The 19,822-nt window shown below is 35.2% G+C and overlaps 1 protein-coding gene and 1 pseudogene across 1 annotated transcript; one reads left to right on the forward strand and one right to left on the reverse strand.

Moving 5' to 3' along the window:
• The first annotated feature begins 7,784 nt into the window (after positions 1-7,784).
• LOC114536324 (epoxide hydrolase 4-like) lies at positions 7,785-12,352 on the forward strand. Its single transcript, XM_028557680.1, has 11 exons — positions 7,785-7,959; positions 9,392-9,525; positions 9,750-9,820; positions 10,041-10,119; positions 10,368-10,432; positions 10,556-10,621; positions 10,733-10,784; positions 11,019-11,114; positions 11,427-11,609; positions 11,746-11,819; positions 12,113-12,352. The coding sequence occupies exons 1-11, from the start codon at positions 7,815-7,817 to the stop codon at positions 12,198-12,200; spliced, it is 1,053 nt and encodes a 350-aa protein (XP_028413481.1). The 5' UTR covers positions 7,785-7,814; the 3' UTR covers positions 12,201-12,352.
• A 115-nt stretch (positions 12,353-12,467) lies between these two features.
• LOC114536325 lies at positions 12,468-19,453 on the reverse strand (annotated as a pseudogene).
• Between the last annotated feature and the right edge of the window lie 369 nt (positions 19,454-19,822).

Genomic DNA, 19,822 nt, shown 5'->3' on the forward strand with positions numbered 1-19,822 from the left:
CATTTGAACACATAAAATCATACTTTGATAAATTTCAAAATTTCAGCCAAATTGGCAACGGGGGAGCAAAGGAAAAATCCTAACTTTCGTCAAATATTTGAATTTCCCAAATTCGGTTAAAAATACGTCGAACTGTTTCAGAATTTCATTCTTTCATAAAAACAATACATTTGAACACATAAAATCATACTTTGATAAAACACAAAATTTCAACAAAATCGGTAACGGGGGACCAAAGGAAAAATCCTAACTTTCGTGAATTTTTTGAAATTTCAAAATTGGGGTGAAAATACTTCGAGATGCTTCAGAATTGATTAGAATTGCATTCTTTCATGAACACAATACATTTGAACACAAAAATCATACTTTGATAAATTTCAAAATTTCAACCAAATTGGCAACGGGGGACCAAAGGAAAAATCTAACTTTCGTCAAATATTTGAAATTCTAAAATTCGGTTGAAAATACGTGGAACTGTTGAGAATTTCATTCTTTCATAAAAACAAATCATTTGAACACATAAAATCATACTTTGATAAATTTTAAAATTTCAGCCAAATTGGCAACGGGGGAGCAAAGGAAAAATCCTATCTTTCGTCAAATATTTGAATTTCCCAAATTCGGTTAAAAATACGTCGAACTGTTTCAGAATTTCATTCTTTCATAAAAACAATACATTTGAACACATAAAATCATACTTTGATAAAATACAAAATTTCAACCAAATTGGCAACGGGGGACCAAAGGAAAAATCTAACTTTCGTCAAATATTTGAAATTCTAAAATTCGGTTGAAAATACGTGGAACTGTTTGAGAATTTCATTCTTTCATAAAAACAAATCATTTGAACACATAAAATCATACTTTGATAAATTTTAAAATTTCAGCCAAATTGGCAACGGGGGAGCAAAGGAAAAATCCTATCTTTCGTCAAATATTTGAATTTCCCAAATTCGGTTAAAAATACGTCGAACTGTTTCAGAATTTCATTCTTTCATAAAAACAATACATTTGAACACATAAAATCATATTTTGATAAAATGCAAAATTTCAACCAAATTGGCAACGGGGGACCAAAGGAAAAATCCTAACTTTCGTCAAATATTTGAGATTCCAAAATTTAGTTAAAAATACGTCAAAATGATTCAGAATTTCATTCTTTCATCAAAACAATACATCTGAACACATAAAATCATACTTTGATAGAATACAAAATTTCAACAAAACTGGCAACGGGGGAGCAAAGGAAAAATTGTAATTTTCGTCAATTTTTTGAAGGTTCAAAATTCAGTTGAAAATACTTCGAAATGCTTCAGAATTTCATTCTTTCATCAAAACAGTACATTTCAACACATAAAATCATACTTTGATGAAATACAAAATTTCAACCAAATTGGCAACGGGGGACCAAAGGAAAAATCCTCACTTTCGTCAATTTTTTGAAGGTTCAAAATTCAGTTGAAAATACTTCGAAATTCTTCAGAATTGATTAGAATTGCATTCTTTCATGAACACAATACATTTGAACACATAAAATCATACTTTGATGAAATACAAAATTTCAGCCAAATTGGCAACGGGGGACCAAAGGAAAAATCCTCACTTTCGTCAATTTTTTGAAGGTTCAAAATTGAATTGAAAATACTTCGAAATGCTTCAGAATTGATTAGAATTGCATTCTTTCTTGAACACAATACATTTGAACACATAAAATCATACTTTGATAAATTTCAAAATTTCATCCAAATTGGCAACGGGGGAGCAAAGGAAAAATCCTAAGTTTCGTCAAATATTTGAATTTCCGAAATTCGGTTAAAAATACGTCGAACTGCTTCAGAATTTCATTCTTTCATGAAAACAATACATTTGAACACATAAAATCATACTTTGATAAAATACAAATTTGCAGCCAAATTGGCAACGGGGGACCAAAGGAAAAATTTTAATTTTCGTGAAATTTTTGAAATTTCAAAATTGGGTTGAAAATGCTTTGAAATGCTTCAAAAATAAGTATTGATTATTAATTGCATTCTTTCATAAACACAATACATTTGAACACATAAAATAGTACTTTGATAAATTTTAATATTTTAGGCAAATCGTCAACGGGAGGACAAGGAAAAATCCTAATTTTTGTCAATTTTTTTAAATCTCGTTGGTTCATAGGGCGATTTATTTTTCAACGATATAAAAAAAGACAAAAAATATTTCACATGAAAAATATTTTGACACAAGAAAAGAAATTGGACAGGAAAAAAAATTGGACACAAGAATATATATTCTTCAGCTTCCCCACTCTCTCAAGCTTTCGCGTGACGTTGTGCAGTCGTCTGAATCTTGTTTTCTGGCAGAGGCATACAGTCACTTTTCCAAGGCAACTCTGTCTCGTAGAATCCATCATCATTCTGTTGAAGTTGCTTCTTAAATTCTTCGTGCTGGAACGAGGTCACCTTGTCCATGTCAGCAACGCCAAAACATCATCTCTGCATCATCTTGAATTTCAATAGCGGTATCACGTCTTTAATTTTCATCAACTAACACTATTCACTTCGTGAATTGCTTCGCCCCCTTCTTTTTCTTCCAAGTTTCGAATCGACGAAAAATATGCATTTCAATTTGTTCAGAGAAAGCAGTGTACCGGGAATTTAACCCAGTAACCGTGTGTACAGTCAGGTTCCATTAACTTGTATGTTTTGCAATTTAAGGCATTTATCATACGAGAAATTGTACAACACTTAACTATACATTCAGTATATTATAGGGCAAACGTCTGATTTTTTAAAGAGACGGATTCAAAGATATGTTTAAAATGATATTAGGCTTCCATAAAGAAAGGAATTGTCATTTGTCATTAATGGAAAACCAACCATAAACGCGGTCCCGAACACACGGACACTGTTTTTGATTACGAGGGAAACCAGAGATCCTGGAGGAAAACCCTCACCGAACGCCGGAAATAAATACGATACACAGGTTTTTTAGTATTTTATTAACATAATATCATGTATTACAAAGCGTGTGTTTTACATGTTTTACAAAGTGTGTTTGTTTTTATAGCTATTGAAATCAAGACACAAGGAAACAAATAATTTTTCTCCTTTTATTACAACTTTATCGTTCAATCATGTGTTACAAAGCTTGTTTGTTTTTATCTATTGAAATCAAGAGACAGGGAAACGGTTAATTTTTCTCCTACTTTTATTACTACTTCATCGTTCATGTGCTACAAAACGTGTTTGTTCTCTTTACAGTAATACAAATAGATTCAGAATATGTCTACGTCTTACATAATGCTTGGTTTTTTATAATATGTAGCTTGCATGTGTATGTATTTTATTATTAGATCTATTTGAATGCATTTATATTGCACCATTGTCGTGTATATATTTTATTCTATTGTATTGTATTTGTCTTGTATTTGAATGCATGTACTGTATGAAAATGATCGTTCATTCTGTTCTATATGTATGCAAGTGTAGAGTTCACTCTTCTCTATTCTTTTCATTTATATATGTATTTTATTCAATTCATATTCTATTTGCATGCATCTATACGTAAGGGGCACATGCTCGTGTAGATTTTGTTCTATTGTATCGATATCTGGGTGAATTTTGAAAGCCCTATTCGTTCATAAACCAAAATTATTCCGTTGACAAATCATGGGCAGTGTTCCTAAGAGTTTTTTTAATAATTGTTAGTTCATGAAATTTACAACTTCGGTGCATAGACTTAATTTTAAAGCCGAAAGCAAGCTGCCCTTACAGAAACAGCACAAAGTAAAAATTTTTTCCTGTGAAAAATTTGACTGAACACTTTCAGAGCCAAGGCGTATAGCCTAAGCAAGCTCCCCCTTTTAGAAATGGCACCGAGTTGCTACTTTTTTTCTGTGGAAAATGGACTTAGCATGCACTTCCAGAGCAAAGGCGTATAGCCAAAGCAAGCAGCCCTTACAGAAGAGCATCGAGCACAATTTCTTTTTGTGAAAAATTTACTGAACTTTTTCAGAGCCAAGGCATAAAGCCAAAGCAAGCTGTCCTTACAGAAACAGCAATGAAAAAAACACTGCAAGGTTATTAGATATCCCAAGATACCTGCTAACACTTCGAACCAATCAGCAAGGTCAAACAGCACAGACAAAAAGTGGCGCCTTTCTTTTCATAAGCACTGATCGACGATGCTAAATGATTGGAAGTCTCACAGAGACCTTAGAAAAATAATAAAATTGCAATGCCACTGCCCATGTTCGTCTCTTGATTTGTTTTTAATTAATGTAGGAATAATGTATATATCGCTACGAGATAACATGACAACCCCCATGCACAGCCTTCCCCTATTTCCCAAGTAAATTTAAATTCACTGAGAGCATGTTTTATTTTTCATGTATATACGTTTTTTATGAAGTGTGCGTTAATTATATTGTTATATATAGGTTGATGTATTTATGATTTGTAGTAAGGTAGTGTATGTAACAAGAGACAAGAGAAATAGAACCTAGAAGCCTTATTAATTGGATTATGTTTGCCATTATAAAGGCCATATGGTTTTCATGATTTAATTTGTATTAGTGTTTTGCTCATGTGTTTCAAATTATTATGTAATCAGCTATATATATACATTAGTATTAAATTATTCCATTATTACAAAATATAGTAAACCATGCAAGATAATAGTATATTTACAATTCATAATTTTATACAATCTATATATATTTCCGAAAGCCGCATGTGGCCTGGTAAAGACTATTTCAACAGGACAAGACAAGAGAGAGGGAGAAATGGGAACAAGAAAGAACCTACGGGATTATGTTTGCCTTATATGAGGCTATAGTGTGCATGTGTATATGTACAAAACAGTGTTTGTTTTATATTATTACAACCTACATTCGGAGCCGCAAATTTCTTAAGAATAACAGTTCCGAGAGATGGAACAGAGTAAGAACCTATGGGATTATGTTTGCCATATGAGGCTATAGTGTGTGTATATGTACAAAACAGTGTTTGTTTTATATTATTACAACCTACATTCGGAGCCGCAAATTTCTTAAGAATAACAGTTCCGAGAGATGGAACAGAGTAAGAACCTATGGGATTATGTTTGCCATTTGAGGCGGTGATTTATGCTCGTGTGCATGGCTTTTTAAACCATTTCGTGTATGAAAATTCATGTTTTCGACATATGTAACCGGCCCTAGTTTGAACATGCAACTTATCAACCTAAACCTTAGCGCGTAGCCCTAAGCGCAGCAAGCAGCCCTTAAGCGCAAAACCGGATCCTATAACCGAATTTTTCAAAAATTTACTCCCATTCAAATTTATTTACACATGCATCATGCATTAGCTATGTTCCTGGTGGCCAGGACCTAGGTAACTGACAAGCGTTATAGTTTAAAGAACATCGCGCCACTTAAGACGAACAATGAACTTCTGTTTTGCAGAAGGATTGTTCGTAGAACATTTTTCGTGCGAAATAACATTTTAACCCTAGCATGCACATTTTTTGACCACCAGGCTACTCTAACCTTTAACGATGTCGGGGGAACATCGCTGATATACGCTGCTGTTCGACGTTGTATCGTTTTGGCGTCGTTTTGGCGCCGTTTTAGCGTCGTTTTGGCGTCGTTTTGGCGTAGTTTGGGTCTTTAAAATTTGGCGTCGTTTTCCGTGTTGGTTATAGTTTAACCCAGCCGTGATTTATTATAATCAACCTGAAATAAGATTTAGGATAAAAAATAAGCATATAGTAGAAGAGTTTAAGTTTTGTATAATTTTTCCGTTCAATATAACGCATTATGCATGCAGGAAGCTGAATTTTTCTCTAACTTGGGACCGTATAATTTGGGGAGCCCAGCGTGACGATAAGAATAATTAATCGTATTAATACAGTAATTTTGTTAACTTTTGGAATACGTTAGAAAACGTTGTATACTTTACTATTACTCGATTATTACTTTCTTTATTCTTAAAGCAGACTTTGTAAATAAAATCATTACATCGCTTTGTTGTTGTGTATGGAATATAAACGACGTCAATAAAATGCCTGTAGGATTTCAATTATTTCTACTCTCGCCTATTATGAATTTTCTACTATTGTATATTCAGCCGTCATGGTTCCCGTCCTAAATCAGCTTAAGCTCCCCATTGTTCGCTCTATCAAAAATATTTAATCGCTTGACACTTACATTTTATTATGAACAGGTTTATCTTCGTTTCATATGGTTTTAACTCGCTAAATCTCCACCTGAAATAAAACAAAGGTAATGCTTGTTATAGACGGTGATTCAAAGAAGTTCGCTTCAATAAAACGAGCTCAAAATATTAGAGGAAAACTTTCGTTTAAGTGCACGATCGAATCAGGTGAAAGAGGACACAAAGCACGAAGCCTGCGGATCAAGCGTTTCAATTTCTCATCCTCTTGTGAATCTACGAGACACAAAATAGATATACACTTATAGTTTACCTGTTCATTTCAGCAGCAAGCTGAGAAAGAGCAGCTTTGGACTTGCTGTCTCCTTAAACGCGAGTAGAATTCAGTTCTTAGGAAATTCAGTCAACCGTAATTTTCTCAGGTGCCGTATTTGTACAGTACATTTCGTCTTTAGTTTAGCTTTAGCTCTAAAACTCTACCTGAAAAGGATAGAAGGGAACGTTAGTTTTTAAGGGCTTTAGAACTCCATCCAAAGGGATTTGAAATTAAAGCGCGAGATGGTTAGCTGCTAGGGTGCAGCTGATTGCTTGATCTAAACCCTGCATGATTAATTCGCATACGATTTACTTTATACCTTTGTCATTTCACCAATAAGCTCCGAGAAATAGCTAGTCGTGCTCTCTCTTCAAAGGCGAGTTATCTTGAGCAGTTTCGGCCACAATTTATCCGTCTCTTGTTCACGAGCTTGATCGTCAAACTTGGCCTTAAGTCATCAGAGCTCTGTGAGCTGTGAATAAAAAACAACGTTAGTGTTATAAGCGACGAGTCAAACACGTGTCTTTCAGGGCAATTATATTCAACCAGGATCTCACTCAAGATCCCTCGATTGAGCAAGCAGATAATCGTAAAGGGATATTACCTGTTCTTACAACAACGACAGAGCAGCAAAGATACTAAAATTTTCTTCTGCAAACGAGAACAGGATCTTAGTCAAGGACATTTGTCTCAGTAGAAATGTTAGTCGAAATTTTAAGCCGTAAATATAACTCATCTTTATGCTTCGAAGTTTAGGGCCAAAATGACGCCTCAAATTTTGAAGACTACATGAAATATTTCATTTTCCCGGCTCCTCGTGTTGGAAAATAAAGCTATGCTATTGGCTGAACACACCCGACCTGACAGTCCAACAATTATCCTGATTGGTTAATCTTATATTTTAAATAATATGATTAATAGGCCTTTCTCATTGTAAAAAAAGTTTTTTTATTATTTCTCTGAGCCGGGAAAGAATATCGTTCTAGTTACGCCCTTGAACAAAAATTTAGCGATGATATGAAAATCAACCAATATTCATACTCGACTCACAATGCTTTATTGGTTATGCAGGGGGCGGACCTCGCCATGTCTTACTGACATAGGTTTTGGCAACCCTGCAACTGACAAGCTGAGAAGAAAGGCGGCCTCTAGACCATTTTTTATATTATATTGTCTGTGCAAATATTTAATGCTAAACTAAATAATTAAATATTGTAAATTAAATATTGTAAAATCGAGATCCAATCATCCAAAATATGCGTGCAAGACGAAGTATCGCTCAAAGTGAAAATAAAGTCCAAACTCCAAAAGGGCAACTATTCAGATCTGTGTCGGTACGAAAAGCTACGAAAATCATGGTTTTATTTTTCAAACGAATAATGGCTTTTACCTTCATGTATTCTATCGGAATATTTTATGGTTGTATGGTGTTTTGTCGTTTGATATGGAGCATTATTCGAGAGGGTACCGTAGTTGTTAAGTCGGTACCGATAGAGCAGGGTAATAACGTCGTCTCAATTTTTGTTGTCACTAGTTAGGCAATATCAGTGAAATTACTGAAATATTGACTATATTTATCCATAAATTACCTAAGCACGTATCCGCAAATATCATACAGTAACCGCAAATACTCCTCGTTTTAGCCCCAAATGTACAGCCAATACTTATTAACTGAACTACAACAACTGAAATCATATATGAGAGCCTCCATATTTTTGTATAGCTGCACTAGATATGCAGCAGTTGTTTCGATTTTTAGGCAAGATATACATAAAACCGAAATTTTAACTGTATATCAACCAGAAGCTATTTAGCAACCTTTTTTACAACTGGTAGAAATTTCAAGACCTTAGCTAAAACTAAAAGGGAAATATTTATATAATAAAGTAAAAACTACCTTTTGTGCAATTGAGCAAATATTTACAGCTAGACTATTGCTATCAGTTTTTTAGTAATTAAATATTTTCCTGTTGGCTAAAGCATTGATGATTCCATATTAAATAGAGTCTTTGGTTGATATCTCTTCATGTATAGCACAAGGTTCATTCTTACTTATTTCTGCCTAAATTCCCCCAAACCTGACAGCCATTGTCACCAATTTCTCCTTTTTATTTTTTTGGTAAGTATCCTGCCTGTGGAAGACAGTAAGGAGTGTATATCAGTACTACCTGGGTGAATTTCCATCTTAAGCTTGAATTTCCAATGAAGCTTCTGTATATATAGATTATATGCATATATGGATAATTGATCTTGCATATTACTGATCATGTGTGATGAAGGATATCATGTGATGATTACATGAGTCATAAGACATTGGATTAAAAACTGTCATCCGCCTCTCTGATTATCATATAGTGACAACATTATTTTGAAATTACATTGCTATATATGTGTAAATCTAGTCAAATGTATAAAGATGACAGTATAAGGTGATAGTACTTGAAATGTGACTGCCACTCCACTGCCACTCTATTTGACAAATAAAAGAAAAAGGTGCAAAGGATTGAAAACATCTAAAAGCCTAAACTTGCCTACCAATAGACCTTTTGCAATACTAGACTAATTTTTTATTTGGGCAAGAAAAACTACAAAATTTGCTTGCAGAATGTTGAAAACTAAGAAAAATGTAGCCTTGCAAAATTTGCAAATTTCTATACTTTAATTAACCACCAGGTACAAAAACGCGATCAGATCGCGATTTTAGAAGAACTCAGTTCTGGGCCCCCTGTGGAATAATTCGTTGATACGAATTTTTCGTAATCTTGTAATCTGAAGGTTGTCTAGGAAAGGACTAGCTTTTCATTTCCCAATCCAAATTCGTCTAGATTTGGATAATTTGTCCCCACTGTGTCTGTGAGCAAATCACATAAGAAATGGACTGAAATACTGTTGAAATATTCTCACTGTTGTTAACTAAAAATACTTAATTTAGCACCAACCTGTCTTGAAGACAAAAACCTTGGTATTCACAACTATGTTACAACAAAATCCAAAATCACATTTCACTACGTTGCTAATGGCGATGTTGGTCAACCGTTGATGTTGTTTCTTCATGGATTTCCTGAGGTGAAATTCTCAGTTTAATACATACCGGAATTTTGAATGTACTTCCATAGCCATAAGTATTTCTTGAGTCAGTTAAATTTGTAGAAATAATTCAACAATTACAAATAGTAACTCGTAACAATGTTTTCGAATCAAATTGTAAATTATAATTGTTCGTAATTATTTACAACAAAAGTCAAAATACCGAGAAATATACTTTTATAATTAAAGATTGAATTTTCTAGTTTTGGTATTCGTGGCGCTATCAGTTGAAAGAATTTTGTAAAGATTATCGTGCTGTTGCGGTTGACTTGAGGTAAATCTGAAATTGCCTTACTCCAAACACGTCTTCATCCCACTGTACGATTTCACTTTCATCATTATTTTCCTTATAATTTTTCGATAGGAAATTCTCGCAGCATTGCCAAATAGCGTTTGTTAATTGAAGCCGTTTTAATTGTTGTATTCGTATGTAATTAACTTAATGAGTTATGAACTTCATTAGATAAAATTCTTGTTGTTACCCGCACTTGCAGGGGATATGGATTCAGCGACAAACCAGAAAAAACATCTCTTTATAAAATAAACTATCTCGCCGAGGACGTAAAAGAAATAGTGAGTGGCCATGGACTATAATAAGTGCATGGGCGGTAACACCCAGATAATCTTCAAAACCGCGTATGAACTAGCCTTTATATATATCATAACCAATTGCCATATTGTTCATTAGCTTTAAAGCAAGAATATATGGATATGTTCCCCTCCTTTCAAGTGTCGTGCATCAACGCCACTGGCACTGGCTGAGTGATGCATGCACACTGCACAGGGGCACAATGTAACGCTTACTCTATATAATTATATAGGTTGAAGCACTTGGTTATACTTCATGTACTCTTGTTGGACATGATTGGGGCGGATTAATATCCTGGTACCGTGAACATATATATGCTGCCATTTTCACCTTAAAAGCAAAACATGACTTTTGATTTCGTGTTCTGTCTGTGAAAACTAAATCTTGTTAAGAGTCGTTGTGTAAAATTTTGTCACTTAGGTCTGTGGCCCATCGTTTTCCAGAAATTGTGGATAAACTTGTGATTCTCAATTGCCCCCATCCAAAGTAATTTGTGACACTTCAGATCGAGATATTGTCTGTTTTTTTTTAAATTTAATCATTCAATTCAATTATAAACAATTTTGTGCGGTTAATGTTTCTGTATTTTTTCCCCAGAATATTTATGAACTTCCTCTTGTCAAGCTGGAAACAATTTTTGATGTGCTGGGTATATTCTTAACCATTGAATTAACTAGTTATCGGATATATTACTTGCCAACTTGGTAGAACTGTTTTGAATTTACTGAAGACTATGATATAATCCTAATTTACAACATGATAAAAAATTATTTCGACTTTTTCTAGTTTAAATATGAATTATATAGACTGCTTAATTAATTTATATTCATTTGTGGTAAACATTAAGCTTGTTGTAATTCTTGATGTTTTATTTTTTGTTTAGTACATTTTCCTGTATCAACTTCCATATTTACCGGAATTATTTATATCCTTAAAAAAATTCAGAATCATAAGGGCGGTATTTCGTGGAAAGTACGCCGTAAGTCATTAAAAAATATCCTAAATAAATAAAAAAACTCTGCATGCATGTAACAGTGAACATATATTTAGCTATGCTGTCATAAAATACTTGAAATAAGTTTCAATGCAGACAGAGCAGTCTTACAAACACCTTTGCCTTTGGTGATGTCAACTTTACAAAAGAATTTTAATCTCGTGATAGCAACGTGAAACACGTCGCGAAAATGGCGGATAAATTGCGTTTTTATTCGCAGTTTATTCGTCATTTTCACGTTGTCTGTGACGTTGCTGTGTTCTCATTTTAAGTCTGTCTAAATTCCATACTTTACAGGGTGTGCGAAATACGACCAACATAAGCGACCTGGACATTGAAGCTTTCAAATTTGCAATATCGCAGCCTGGCGCGCTCACTGCTGCTTTAAATTACTACAGAAATGTTGTTACAATGTATATTGATAATGATTGGCTAAAAGATGGCCAACCACGTGTTACGGCGCCAACACTAATTGTATGGGTAAGGTATACTAAGTATAGCCACAAATGCAATGTTGGTCGTGATCACTAACCATAGTTTTAAGTCATTCCATATACTGATATAACTGTTATTTAGGTCTCTTCTTTGGGTAAAGTAGTTGACTTGGCTTTTTTAGGGGGATCAAGATGCATTTCTCTTAAAGAAATCTTTAGACTTCATCCCAGAATGTGTTGAGAATTCCACAATCAGGTGTGAAATTGTTTTTATAACGTTTTAACTCGATGTTTAGACGTGCATGGCGTTACGTAGCGTATATTGGAAACTTATGTGGCAGTCTGCTTACAGAGATTTCATGCGGTATGGTCGAGATGAACTGATATTGCTTGATCTTGTGCATGATCATTACTAGGATGCAGTGCAAGACATTCTTTATATTCTTATAACGTATTTCTCCTGATTACTCCTGCATGGATTTGAAAGTTTCCCTGTCAAAATCAGGAGGCAAAAATGCGGTGTGTAATTCACAAATGTTCGCTGTTTAGGTTTGTTGGTGGCGCAAGTCATTGGGTTCAGCAGGATGAACCTCAGATTGTCAATGATTTCATCCGAGAATTTCTGGAATCATCGTGAAGTATGAAATAAGACAATAAATATACAAGGGGATAATCGCATTCTGAACTGGCAAAAGATGTGTGATCAATGACAATTTTACAATAAAAACAAATTAGCGATCTAATTAAATTATATGCGATTCGAATATTGACGTTTGTGGTTTCGTTATGACAAATCCCCCTCCGGATCACAGTGCTTCATAAAAATCATGTTCAGTGACACTTCTTCGATTTATGAACCCAGGAGTCAGGACTGGGTATTAGCATCAAACAAGCAAATATAATTCGCAATTTTTATTGAACTTATACACTACCCGTGCTGCAATATTTCACGATTGGTGCAATATATAATAATTATCAACTAGACACTCGTTTCCCGTGCATGACAATCTGCTAACGTGCGTGCCTCATATACCAGTCCCTCAATCTTCATCATCATCATCATCAGCGGCATTCTTCACAATATTACAAATATATGTGAGTTCTTGAACCAAGGTTTCATAACGATATGCAACTCTTGTGTCCGGAACATTACTTTTGGCTATGTCATTACCAGCCAAGCCGTCTTTATCGTAATCTTTCCCAAGCCAGTGGCGTTTGTGCTAGAAAGGTTTATTATATATTCAAAACTCGTTAGCGCAAAAACTGTCTCTCTGTATTAAACTATGGAAACTATATCTTACTCATATTTTGACAAGGAGAAAAACCGCATCTGGTCTTTGGGCAAATCAAAGTATAACTACCTCATCCTCAAAACCACACATCAAGACACTGTTCTTGGCTACTTCAGATATATCTGTTCCGGTTAGTTTGAAAACTTGTGCTGCAATACTGTATTCCTCAATCAGCGGTTGCTGTAAGAAAAATAATCGAGCATGGCATTCAATATTATGCCAGTCTTAAAATTTAACTGCATAACTCACCCACCTGGGTATAGTGAAATATCAATGGGTCATCAGTAGACAATGTGACATTCAATCCTTTTGCAAAAAATTCTGGGAATGGATTTTGATTGTAGTTAAGGAACAAGGCATTGTTGCTAGTGGCGACATGGCAACAGCAATTTGAGTCAGATAGTACAAGTACTGCAGTGCTGGCGACTACAAGAAATAATATAAGATGAGTTTGCGTTAGCATGATTTCTTCATGGTTCCTCTTGAGGGGGAGGGGGGTATACGGGCTTGTTATAGATGTGGACATAGGTGGATAGCGGTGGATAGCATTCATGATCAATGGACTCGTTGGGAAGATGGACTTATTGAGAGGAATTATTGGTGAGGGGGTGACACTGACTGAGAGGGTTACATTCGTTTTTTTCAGTTCTTTACTTCTCATCCATGTAATCACCAACCTTGCGCAACATGAGCCCATGAGAAATATTCTGAGTCAACATAAATCCTGCAACCAAATGTTTGGGTGAACCTGCCTCACCACAATGAGGACGTAAAACAAATGTATTCATTCCACGCTCTCTGTTGGAAAAAAACTTAATATTATAACATGGTAAATTTCTGCACGCGACAACAGTTGTGGAATGGCATATTGAACTAAATAATATTTAAAAACAAAACTTAAAACCGATTAAAACAATTAAACAATTGAAAGCAACATTTAAATTGTTGCTTTCCAAATTCTGTAATTCCATACCTTCTCAAATGGTTAAGAGTCATGATGTTACAATACATGTAATAAATGTAATAAGCATATGTTGGTCTTTCCTCTTGAGTCCAGTTTGATGGTGTTTCACTGTCTTCATTGAATGGAGTCAATTCCGGAATACTCTCATCATCGACTGAGTCAAAGCCAATCACCTTGGTGAATGTAAGAGAGAGAAAGGGAGAGAAAAATATTCTCAATATTCGTCGAGGAATTGATAAATTGTCCAGTACTGATTCTCTATTACCTGGGTCATAAACTTGGCCATCTCAGGATGAGATTTCGGATTAATAGTTGCTTCAAACATTGGTCCAAAAAGAAACTGCAACATTTCTGCAAAGCTCTTGTAGTTGCCTTTTTTACGATAGATGTCACTATATTCGCGACACAAAAGGATTTAGATAAAAAACTAAAAAGAGAAGTAGCATACTAGACCTGACACCGACCTAAAAGTTCCGACTCATATGTGGTAGCTAATTCATCGGAGACGTCTTGTATAAGGATAGAAATATTTTGTCTGTGGGGATAGGTACGCGAAACCTCGCAAGTGATTACGCCCAACTTTTGTTAGTGATATACATGTAAATAAAACTATGCTTTAATTGGAGATTGAAAGATCTGCCTAACAAAGGACAAATAACTACTGGCAAAGACTTACAAAAGCCTTGGAACTTGAATCATCCAACGAACATTGGGCGACTGAATGTTGTATTGCAAGGCCCAATGTGCTAGTCGTTGCCACTCGTCTGGATATTTTCCATGAACAGAAATTCTCAATTCACTGTTGACATATTTATTTTTTTCATGAAGATCCATGACACCTTTTATCTGTTCAGCCAAATATTGACCTTCCATGTAATTACTTTTCTTCAAGAAAAGTTTTCGAAGAGCGCCTTGACCTGAAAAATTCGAGTGAAGACCCGTCCATGAATGCTACAATACCTTCCTTTCTTTTGTTTCAACTCTATATGCTGTTTATATTCAAGCATTATTAATCTTAAGAAGAGAACCATGTGCAATGTCCAGTAATATATTACAATCACGGTGTGGGAGGATTAATAGAAACAATGGTGGTTAGGTAGAAGTATAATTAAATTCGATTGTTTTTTTTTATTATAATTATACATTTGTTGTTTTTTTTTTATTACATACCAGCTGGATTGTACTTTTTGTTGAAATTGTCAAAACGATTGAACGTTTCTTCGCCCTGAATAAACACAACAAATATTTATCCAGCTATGATAAAACTTTTATGTCTGACCATCAGTACTAGGGGTTGTAATTTGAATGGTTTTTTTACATACCGCATGGACATCCAAACTATCCACGCTCAATTGTTGAGGATTGAGGCCGAGACTGTCAAAAAACTAAAAGCAAACAAGTATATATAACTTCACTTTAATTACGTACGGTTCACATTAAGTCCTTCGTAAATAGGATTGTTAAAAGATTGTAATGCCAAGATACGTTCAACAAGTGGATATTTCGTGCACTATAATAAGGCTATTCTTTACAAAGAAATTTGTGTTTATGAAGATAATATCACTTTAACTTAATAAGTCTTTATATCATCAAACCTCAAGTAAAGTCAACTTCTTTCCATCTTTCTCAGCTACTATATCATCAGGATTTGTTTTGGCCTTGCGTCTCATGAACTTCAGCAGCGAGAATTGGCTCATGCAGGCAGTTGCATGGATATGCGTGTCAACCTAAAAATATTAGATATATCAGTACACATTTAACCTCGGATTTGAAGAGTGAGTCTGTTACAAGCACGGAATAATATTTCATCAGCTGTTTCAAATGATGTGTGTGTGAGTTACAGAACATGCATGCCTCGTTATCATTATGCATCGGTTGAAGCATAACTGAGAAGAAAAATTGTGGTTGAAAAAAGTATTTACGTCAAAAAACATGCCTTCCGAACGTTGTAGTAATCTCGTTTTGGCACTGCTTTGATTTCGGCCAATTCTTTCTTACTGTTCATGAGACAATGAAGATTGAATTTTCCTTCCAAATATTCTAACTGACGTGTGGCAAACGATCGACTAAAAAGAAAGTTGTCAGAGGGTATATCGTTACAGTGCACAAAAGTCCTCACTATATACAATTAACGCAATATGCTCGTCCTAATATTAGGACATACAGTAAAGGAGCTACCTTTAACGGAAAGATAACTCAACGAGTGATTACTTACACAGGCCCATTTGCACATGTTGCAAGTAGAAGATAATAATCACTGAGAAACTCGTCCCGTGATGGTGCAATCTGTCCTTTAGGTGTACCATCTTTCTTAAAGAAAACACTGTCAGGTTTTAACGGTGTACCAGCAGTGATACAGAATACACCATCTTGGTTTTCAAACTTGTAGTCAATGGCATCTGGCAGCTCAATTTGATCGTAAAAATTTTCCACTTTTTTCTGCTTGCGCATTTCACCTATTATAGAATTATTATTCATTAACAATCCAATTATTAGTGGCCACGTATATTACGATCAACCCTACATGTTTTAAAGACAGGTTCCCATTTAATCGTTACGATTGCCTCGGTCATTAAGATCGCTGAAAAGACTTTACGAGGGACCCTAGCGATTAAATTGCAATACCGAATTAGTTGGAGATCGCAGCGACGGTGGATGTAAGAGAAGAATTGCTACCTCAGCAATCGTAACTTCCCCAGCGCTGTGCGACTTGATTTGTAATCGGGAACACTATACACATACGGTATATTTTTTGCCACAAACCTTTATGACGATCAGCTTTGACTCCGCGATCCTTTAGGATTATATCAACATTAAACTCTTCGTCAATTTCATTCAATGCTTTCAAAGTTGTTTGACAGGCTTCTTGCAGGCTCATCGTCATATACTTCTCACGAACAAACATTGCTTCAGCTAACAACCTCGCTGCTTCCTTCATTTCATCTGGTATTGCATCCTAAACATTATTCGTTATAGACGTTGTTAGCTAAAACAAAGTTTTCCTTTGTCCAAGTGTTTGGTCCCAAGATTTCAAAACGTTTCCATATAAATTATTGACCGTCATAATAATAGCATTCCTAAATCCCTTCCTTATTTTCCTCCGTATAAATGGCGTGTAGGTATGTGTAGTTGGCACTTTTACACGAGTAAAAATATTACATCTTGTAACAGGTCTGCAAGCAAGGTGTTGACAAGTTGAAAACAACTTGTTAACAAGTTATAACAAACTTGTCGAATAAACAGCCAGGTCAAACATGTTTTAACAATATTGCTACAATCTTGTGTTGTAGTAGTAACAGCTGTATCAATCTTGTCAAATCAATCTTCTAACATCATGTCTGATAATACCATCGGACGTGCATATAACAACTTTTTTGGAGACTGGTTACAAAGTTTTCGCTGCCTAATTATATATAGTATATATACAGGTCACTGAGTGGGGTACGTTATATGATAGACACTGCTTCAAGTGTACTTGTAACAGACAGTATAATATAATATGGCCTCAAGCAATTCTTCAAGCAGTCCTAATAGGGGAGTCAGGAAATTGGCGAGAAATTGATCCTTTTTCACACATATTCATACATAATTAAGAAGTATCAGGCTATCCGAATGTTCCCTCTATAATTTTCAAATCCAAATTAGCATTAGTTGGCTAAACAGCCAACCCACATGCATGCATGCAGTTGCGTTTCTTTCCGATTCATTCAATTAAATCTTTCAACACACTTCGTATACAATATACAAACTTCAGCATGGAATAATGATAGATAATCTGGACTTTTGACTTTTGAGGGACACCCTGACCTAGTGAATAGAAATTACTTTTCTTGCCATTTCAACCCACTTGCGAGATAAAAAAAGCCAGCAGACTGTAATTTGCTTATCACTACTGCATTCAAGATGAATTTCTGGTCGAAACAAAAGACTGACGGAATTTATCATGCGGCAGTTAAAATTTAGAATACTCTAAAAGATAAGTTTCGAATAAAATGTATGCTTTGATCGGCTTACTGATCATCATAATACCAACAACAATATTCCTATATATACATGTGGCTGCATGATATTACTAGTAGCAAAGTCTGTTTGTTTGTGAGCATACATGCTTAAGTAAAAAAAGAAGAAGCACAAAGCAAACATGTCATATGAAATATATTAGATCAGGAATAACGGTTTTTAACACCGTAACGGGACGCAAATTTTCAGTTCTTCAGATACAGATAAGACGTTTCTCTCGCGGTAGCCACTGCCTGCTTGCATAACAAAATGCCAAAGGTGAACCTCATTATCAGGCTGAGGTAAAAGTTCTGTCATTTATAAAAGGTAAACTTGAGCTTTATAGCCTTTATTTATCGGCAAAATTTGAGGCTGGAGGACCTGTTAACGCGATATAATTCGGGTACAGAAATTTTATGTCTTTATAGCTACGTTGTGAGATAGTTAGGAAACCATGGTGGCATAATTTTATACGTTTTTTTTTAATAAAAACAATATCGCGCATGGAGTGATGGGTCTAATACTGAAGCAAAATTAGAAACCGTGACAAGTGATGTGATTTGCATTTTGCAAATTTTCTGATATGGAATCATGATATGGAAATTCTAAGAGGGAAAAAATTTTCCTTTTATTGTTTTACAGTTGCTCATCTAGGCAAATTGCCGTGTGAACTGCATGTAAACGCAAATTAGAACTCAAACTTCGTTTTAACGCCTTTGAGTTACAAAGTTTGAGGACAAAAGGCTGATTATTTAAGCAGTCATTTATTTTTAATCTCACATAAATTACCTCATATGGCTATGCAAAAATGTATGCAGCATTGTAACATGATAATTGAAATATGGTTTTAACTATTTATGGCCGGACTTACATTCGCTGCTTCCCCGCCTTTTACCACCACTCGTCTGTACTTTGGTAACTCTTCCTCGATCGGGAAAATCGGTTCCCAGTCTAATGCACGTTTTGCAGCCAGTTTGGTCTCCTGTTTAACTTGATTATGTTCGGCTGAAATCTCAGCTTTCTTTTGATCGTTGCTAGCTATGGGTTTACCCGACTGTCGCAACTGAGATTTCTTGTCATTAAAAGCTTGGAGAGCTTTACCATTTGCCTTTTGCATAGCAAGGAACTTTGCTCTCAGTCGTCTTTTCCTTGCTAGCATCGCTTGCGGATCCTTAGCTAACCTTGGCATCGTCAGACCTGAATTCGGCTAAACAAATTAAGCTTTGTTGTAATATTTATTTGTACATCTGTACATGAACGCTGAACCAAATCATGTTTTGCAAAGTTAAAGGCAAAAGCCGAAGACATCACCTGCTACCTAATTTAAGTAACAGCGTGCACTGCATTAAGACTTTGGTTTACAACTGTCTTCTCTTCGTCAACCCGGGCGAGAATGAGGTTAAAATATCTTAATTAAGCTCACAATAAACAAACCAAGTTATGACTGACAAATAACTCATACTACTATATCTTCAGTGGTGCAGGCAGGGTAGTACTATAACGTAGATATAGCTTACCGGTTAAAGTAAAAAAAAATTCCTCTGTCGGCGTTCTTTATGACAGCGTGACCGATTCAAAATGCCTGCACTGGTTTTACCGGTTGAGTTTAGATACCGCACTTGACCGCACTTGTAATGACCAACATATGCAAATGAGGTCAAAGAAACGAGTCATGTTACTATCAATAACAATTCCGGTCAGAGACAATTAACCAATGAAATCACAAAGTTGAACAAGGGAAATAACGGAAATTTCAATCGTGATAAAAGAGCCACGCGGTCTTTTGGTTTTAACAATCATCATTCATTTTCGTCATCATCATCATGCAGTGTTCATGCAGTGTTTATGAGAGCTCACTGTGCCATTATATCTAACCAAACCACCGCTCTTTTCCTCACTTTACCTCACTGTGTGTGTCATATCTAATCCACGCTCTTTTGCTATACATCTAACCAAAAATCTTCCACTAACAGTCTGTTTCATACGTATAACGTATAGAAATCA

This window comes from Dendronephthya gigantea, unplaced genomic scaffold, assembly GCF_004324835.1.
Source record: "Dendronephthya gigantea isolate DGI-Jeju-01 unplaced genomic scaffold, DenGig_1.0 000133F, whole genome shotgun sequence".
Taxonomy (NCBI): domain Eukaryota; kingdom Metazoa; phylum Cnidaria; class Anthozoa; order Malacalcyonacea; family Nephtheidae; genus Dendronephthya; species Dendronephthya gigantea.

What these genes read in the sequence shown, in the direction of transcription:
- LOC114536324 (XM_028557680.1), top strand. Translation starts at nt 7,815, where the DNA reads ATGGTTTTATTTTTCAAACGAATAATGGCTTTTACCTTCATGTATTCT. An exon ending in TGGGGCGGATTAATATCCTG is followed by an intron (nt 10,433 to 10,555) that starts GTACCGTGAACA and finishes TTTGTCACTTAG; the next exon opens with GTCTGTGGCCCATCGTTTTC. An exon ending in AACAATTTTTGATGTGCTGG is followed by an intron (nt 10,785 to 11,018) that starts GTATATTCTTAA and finishes TTTTTTGTTTAG; the next exon opens with TACATTTTCCTGTATCAACT.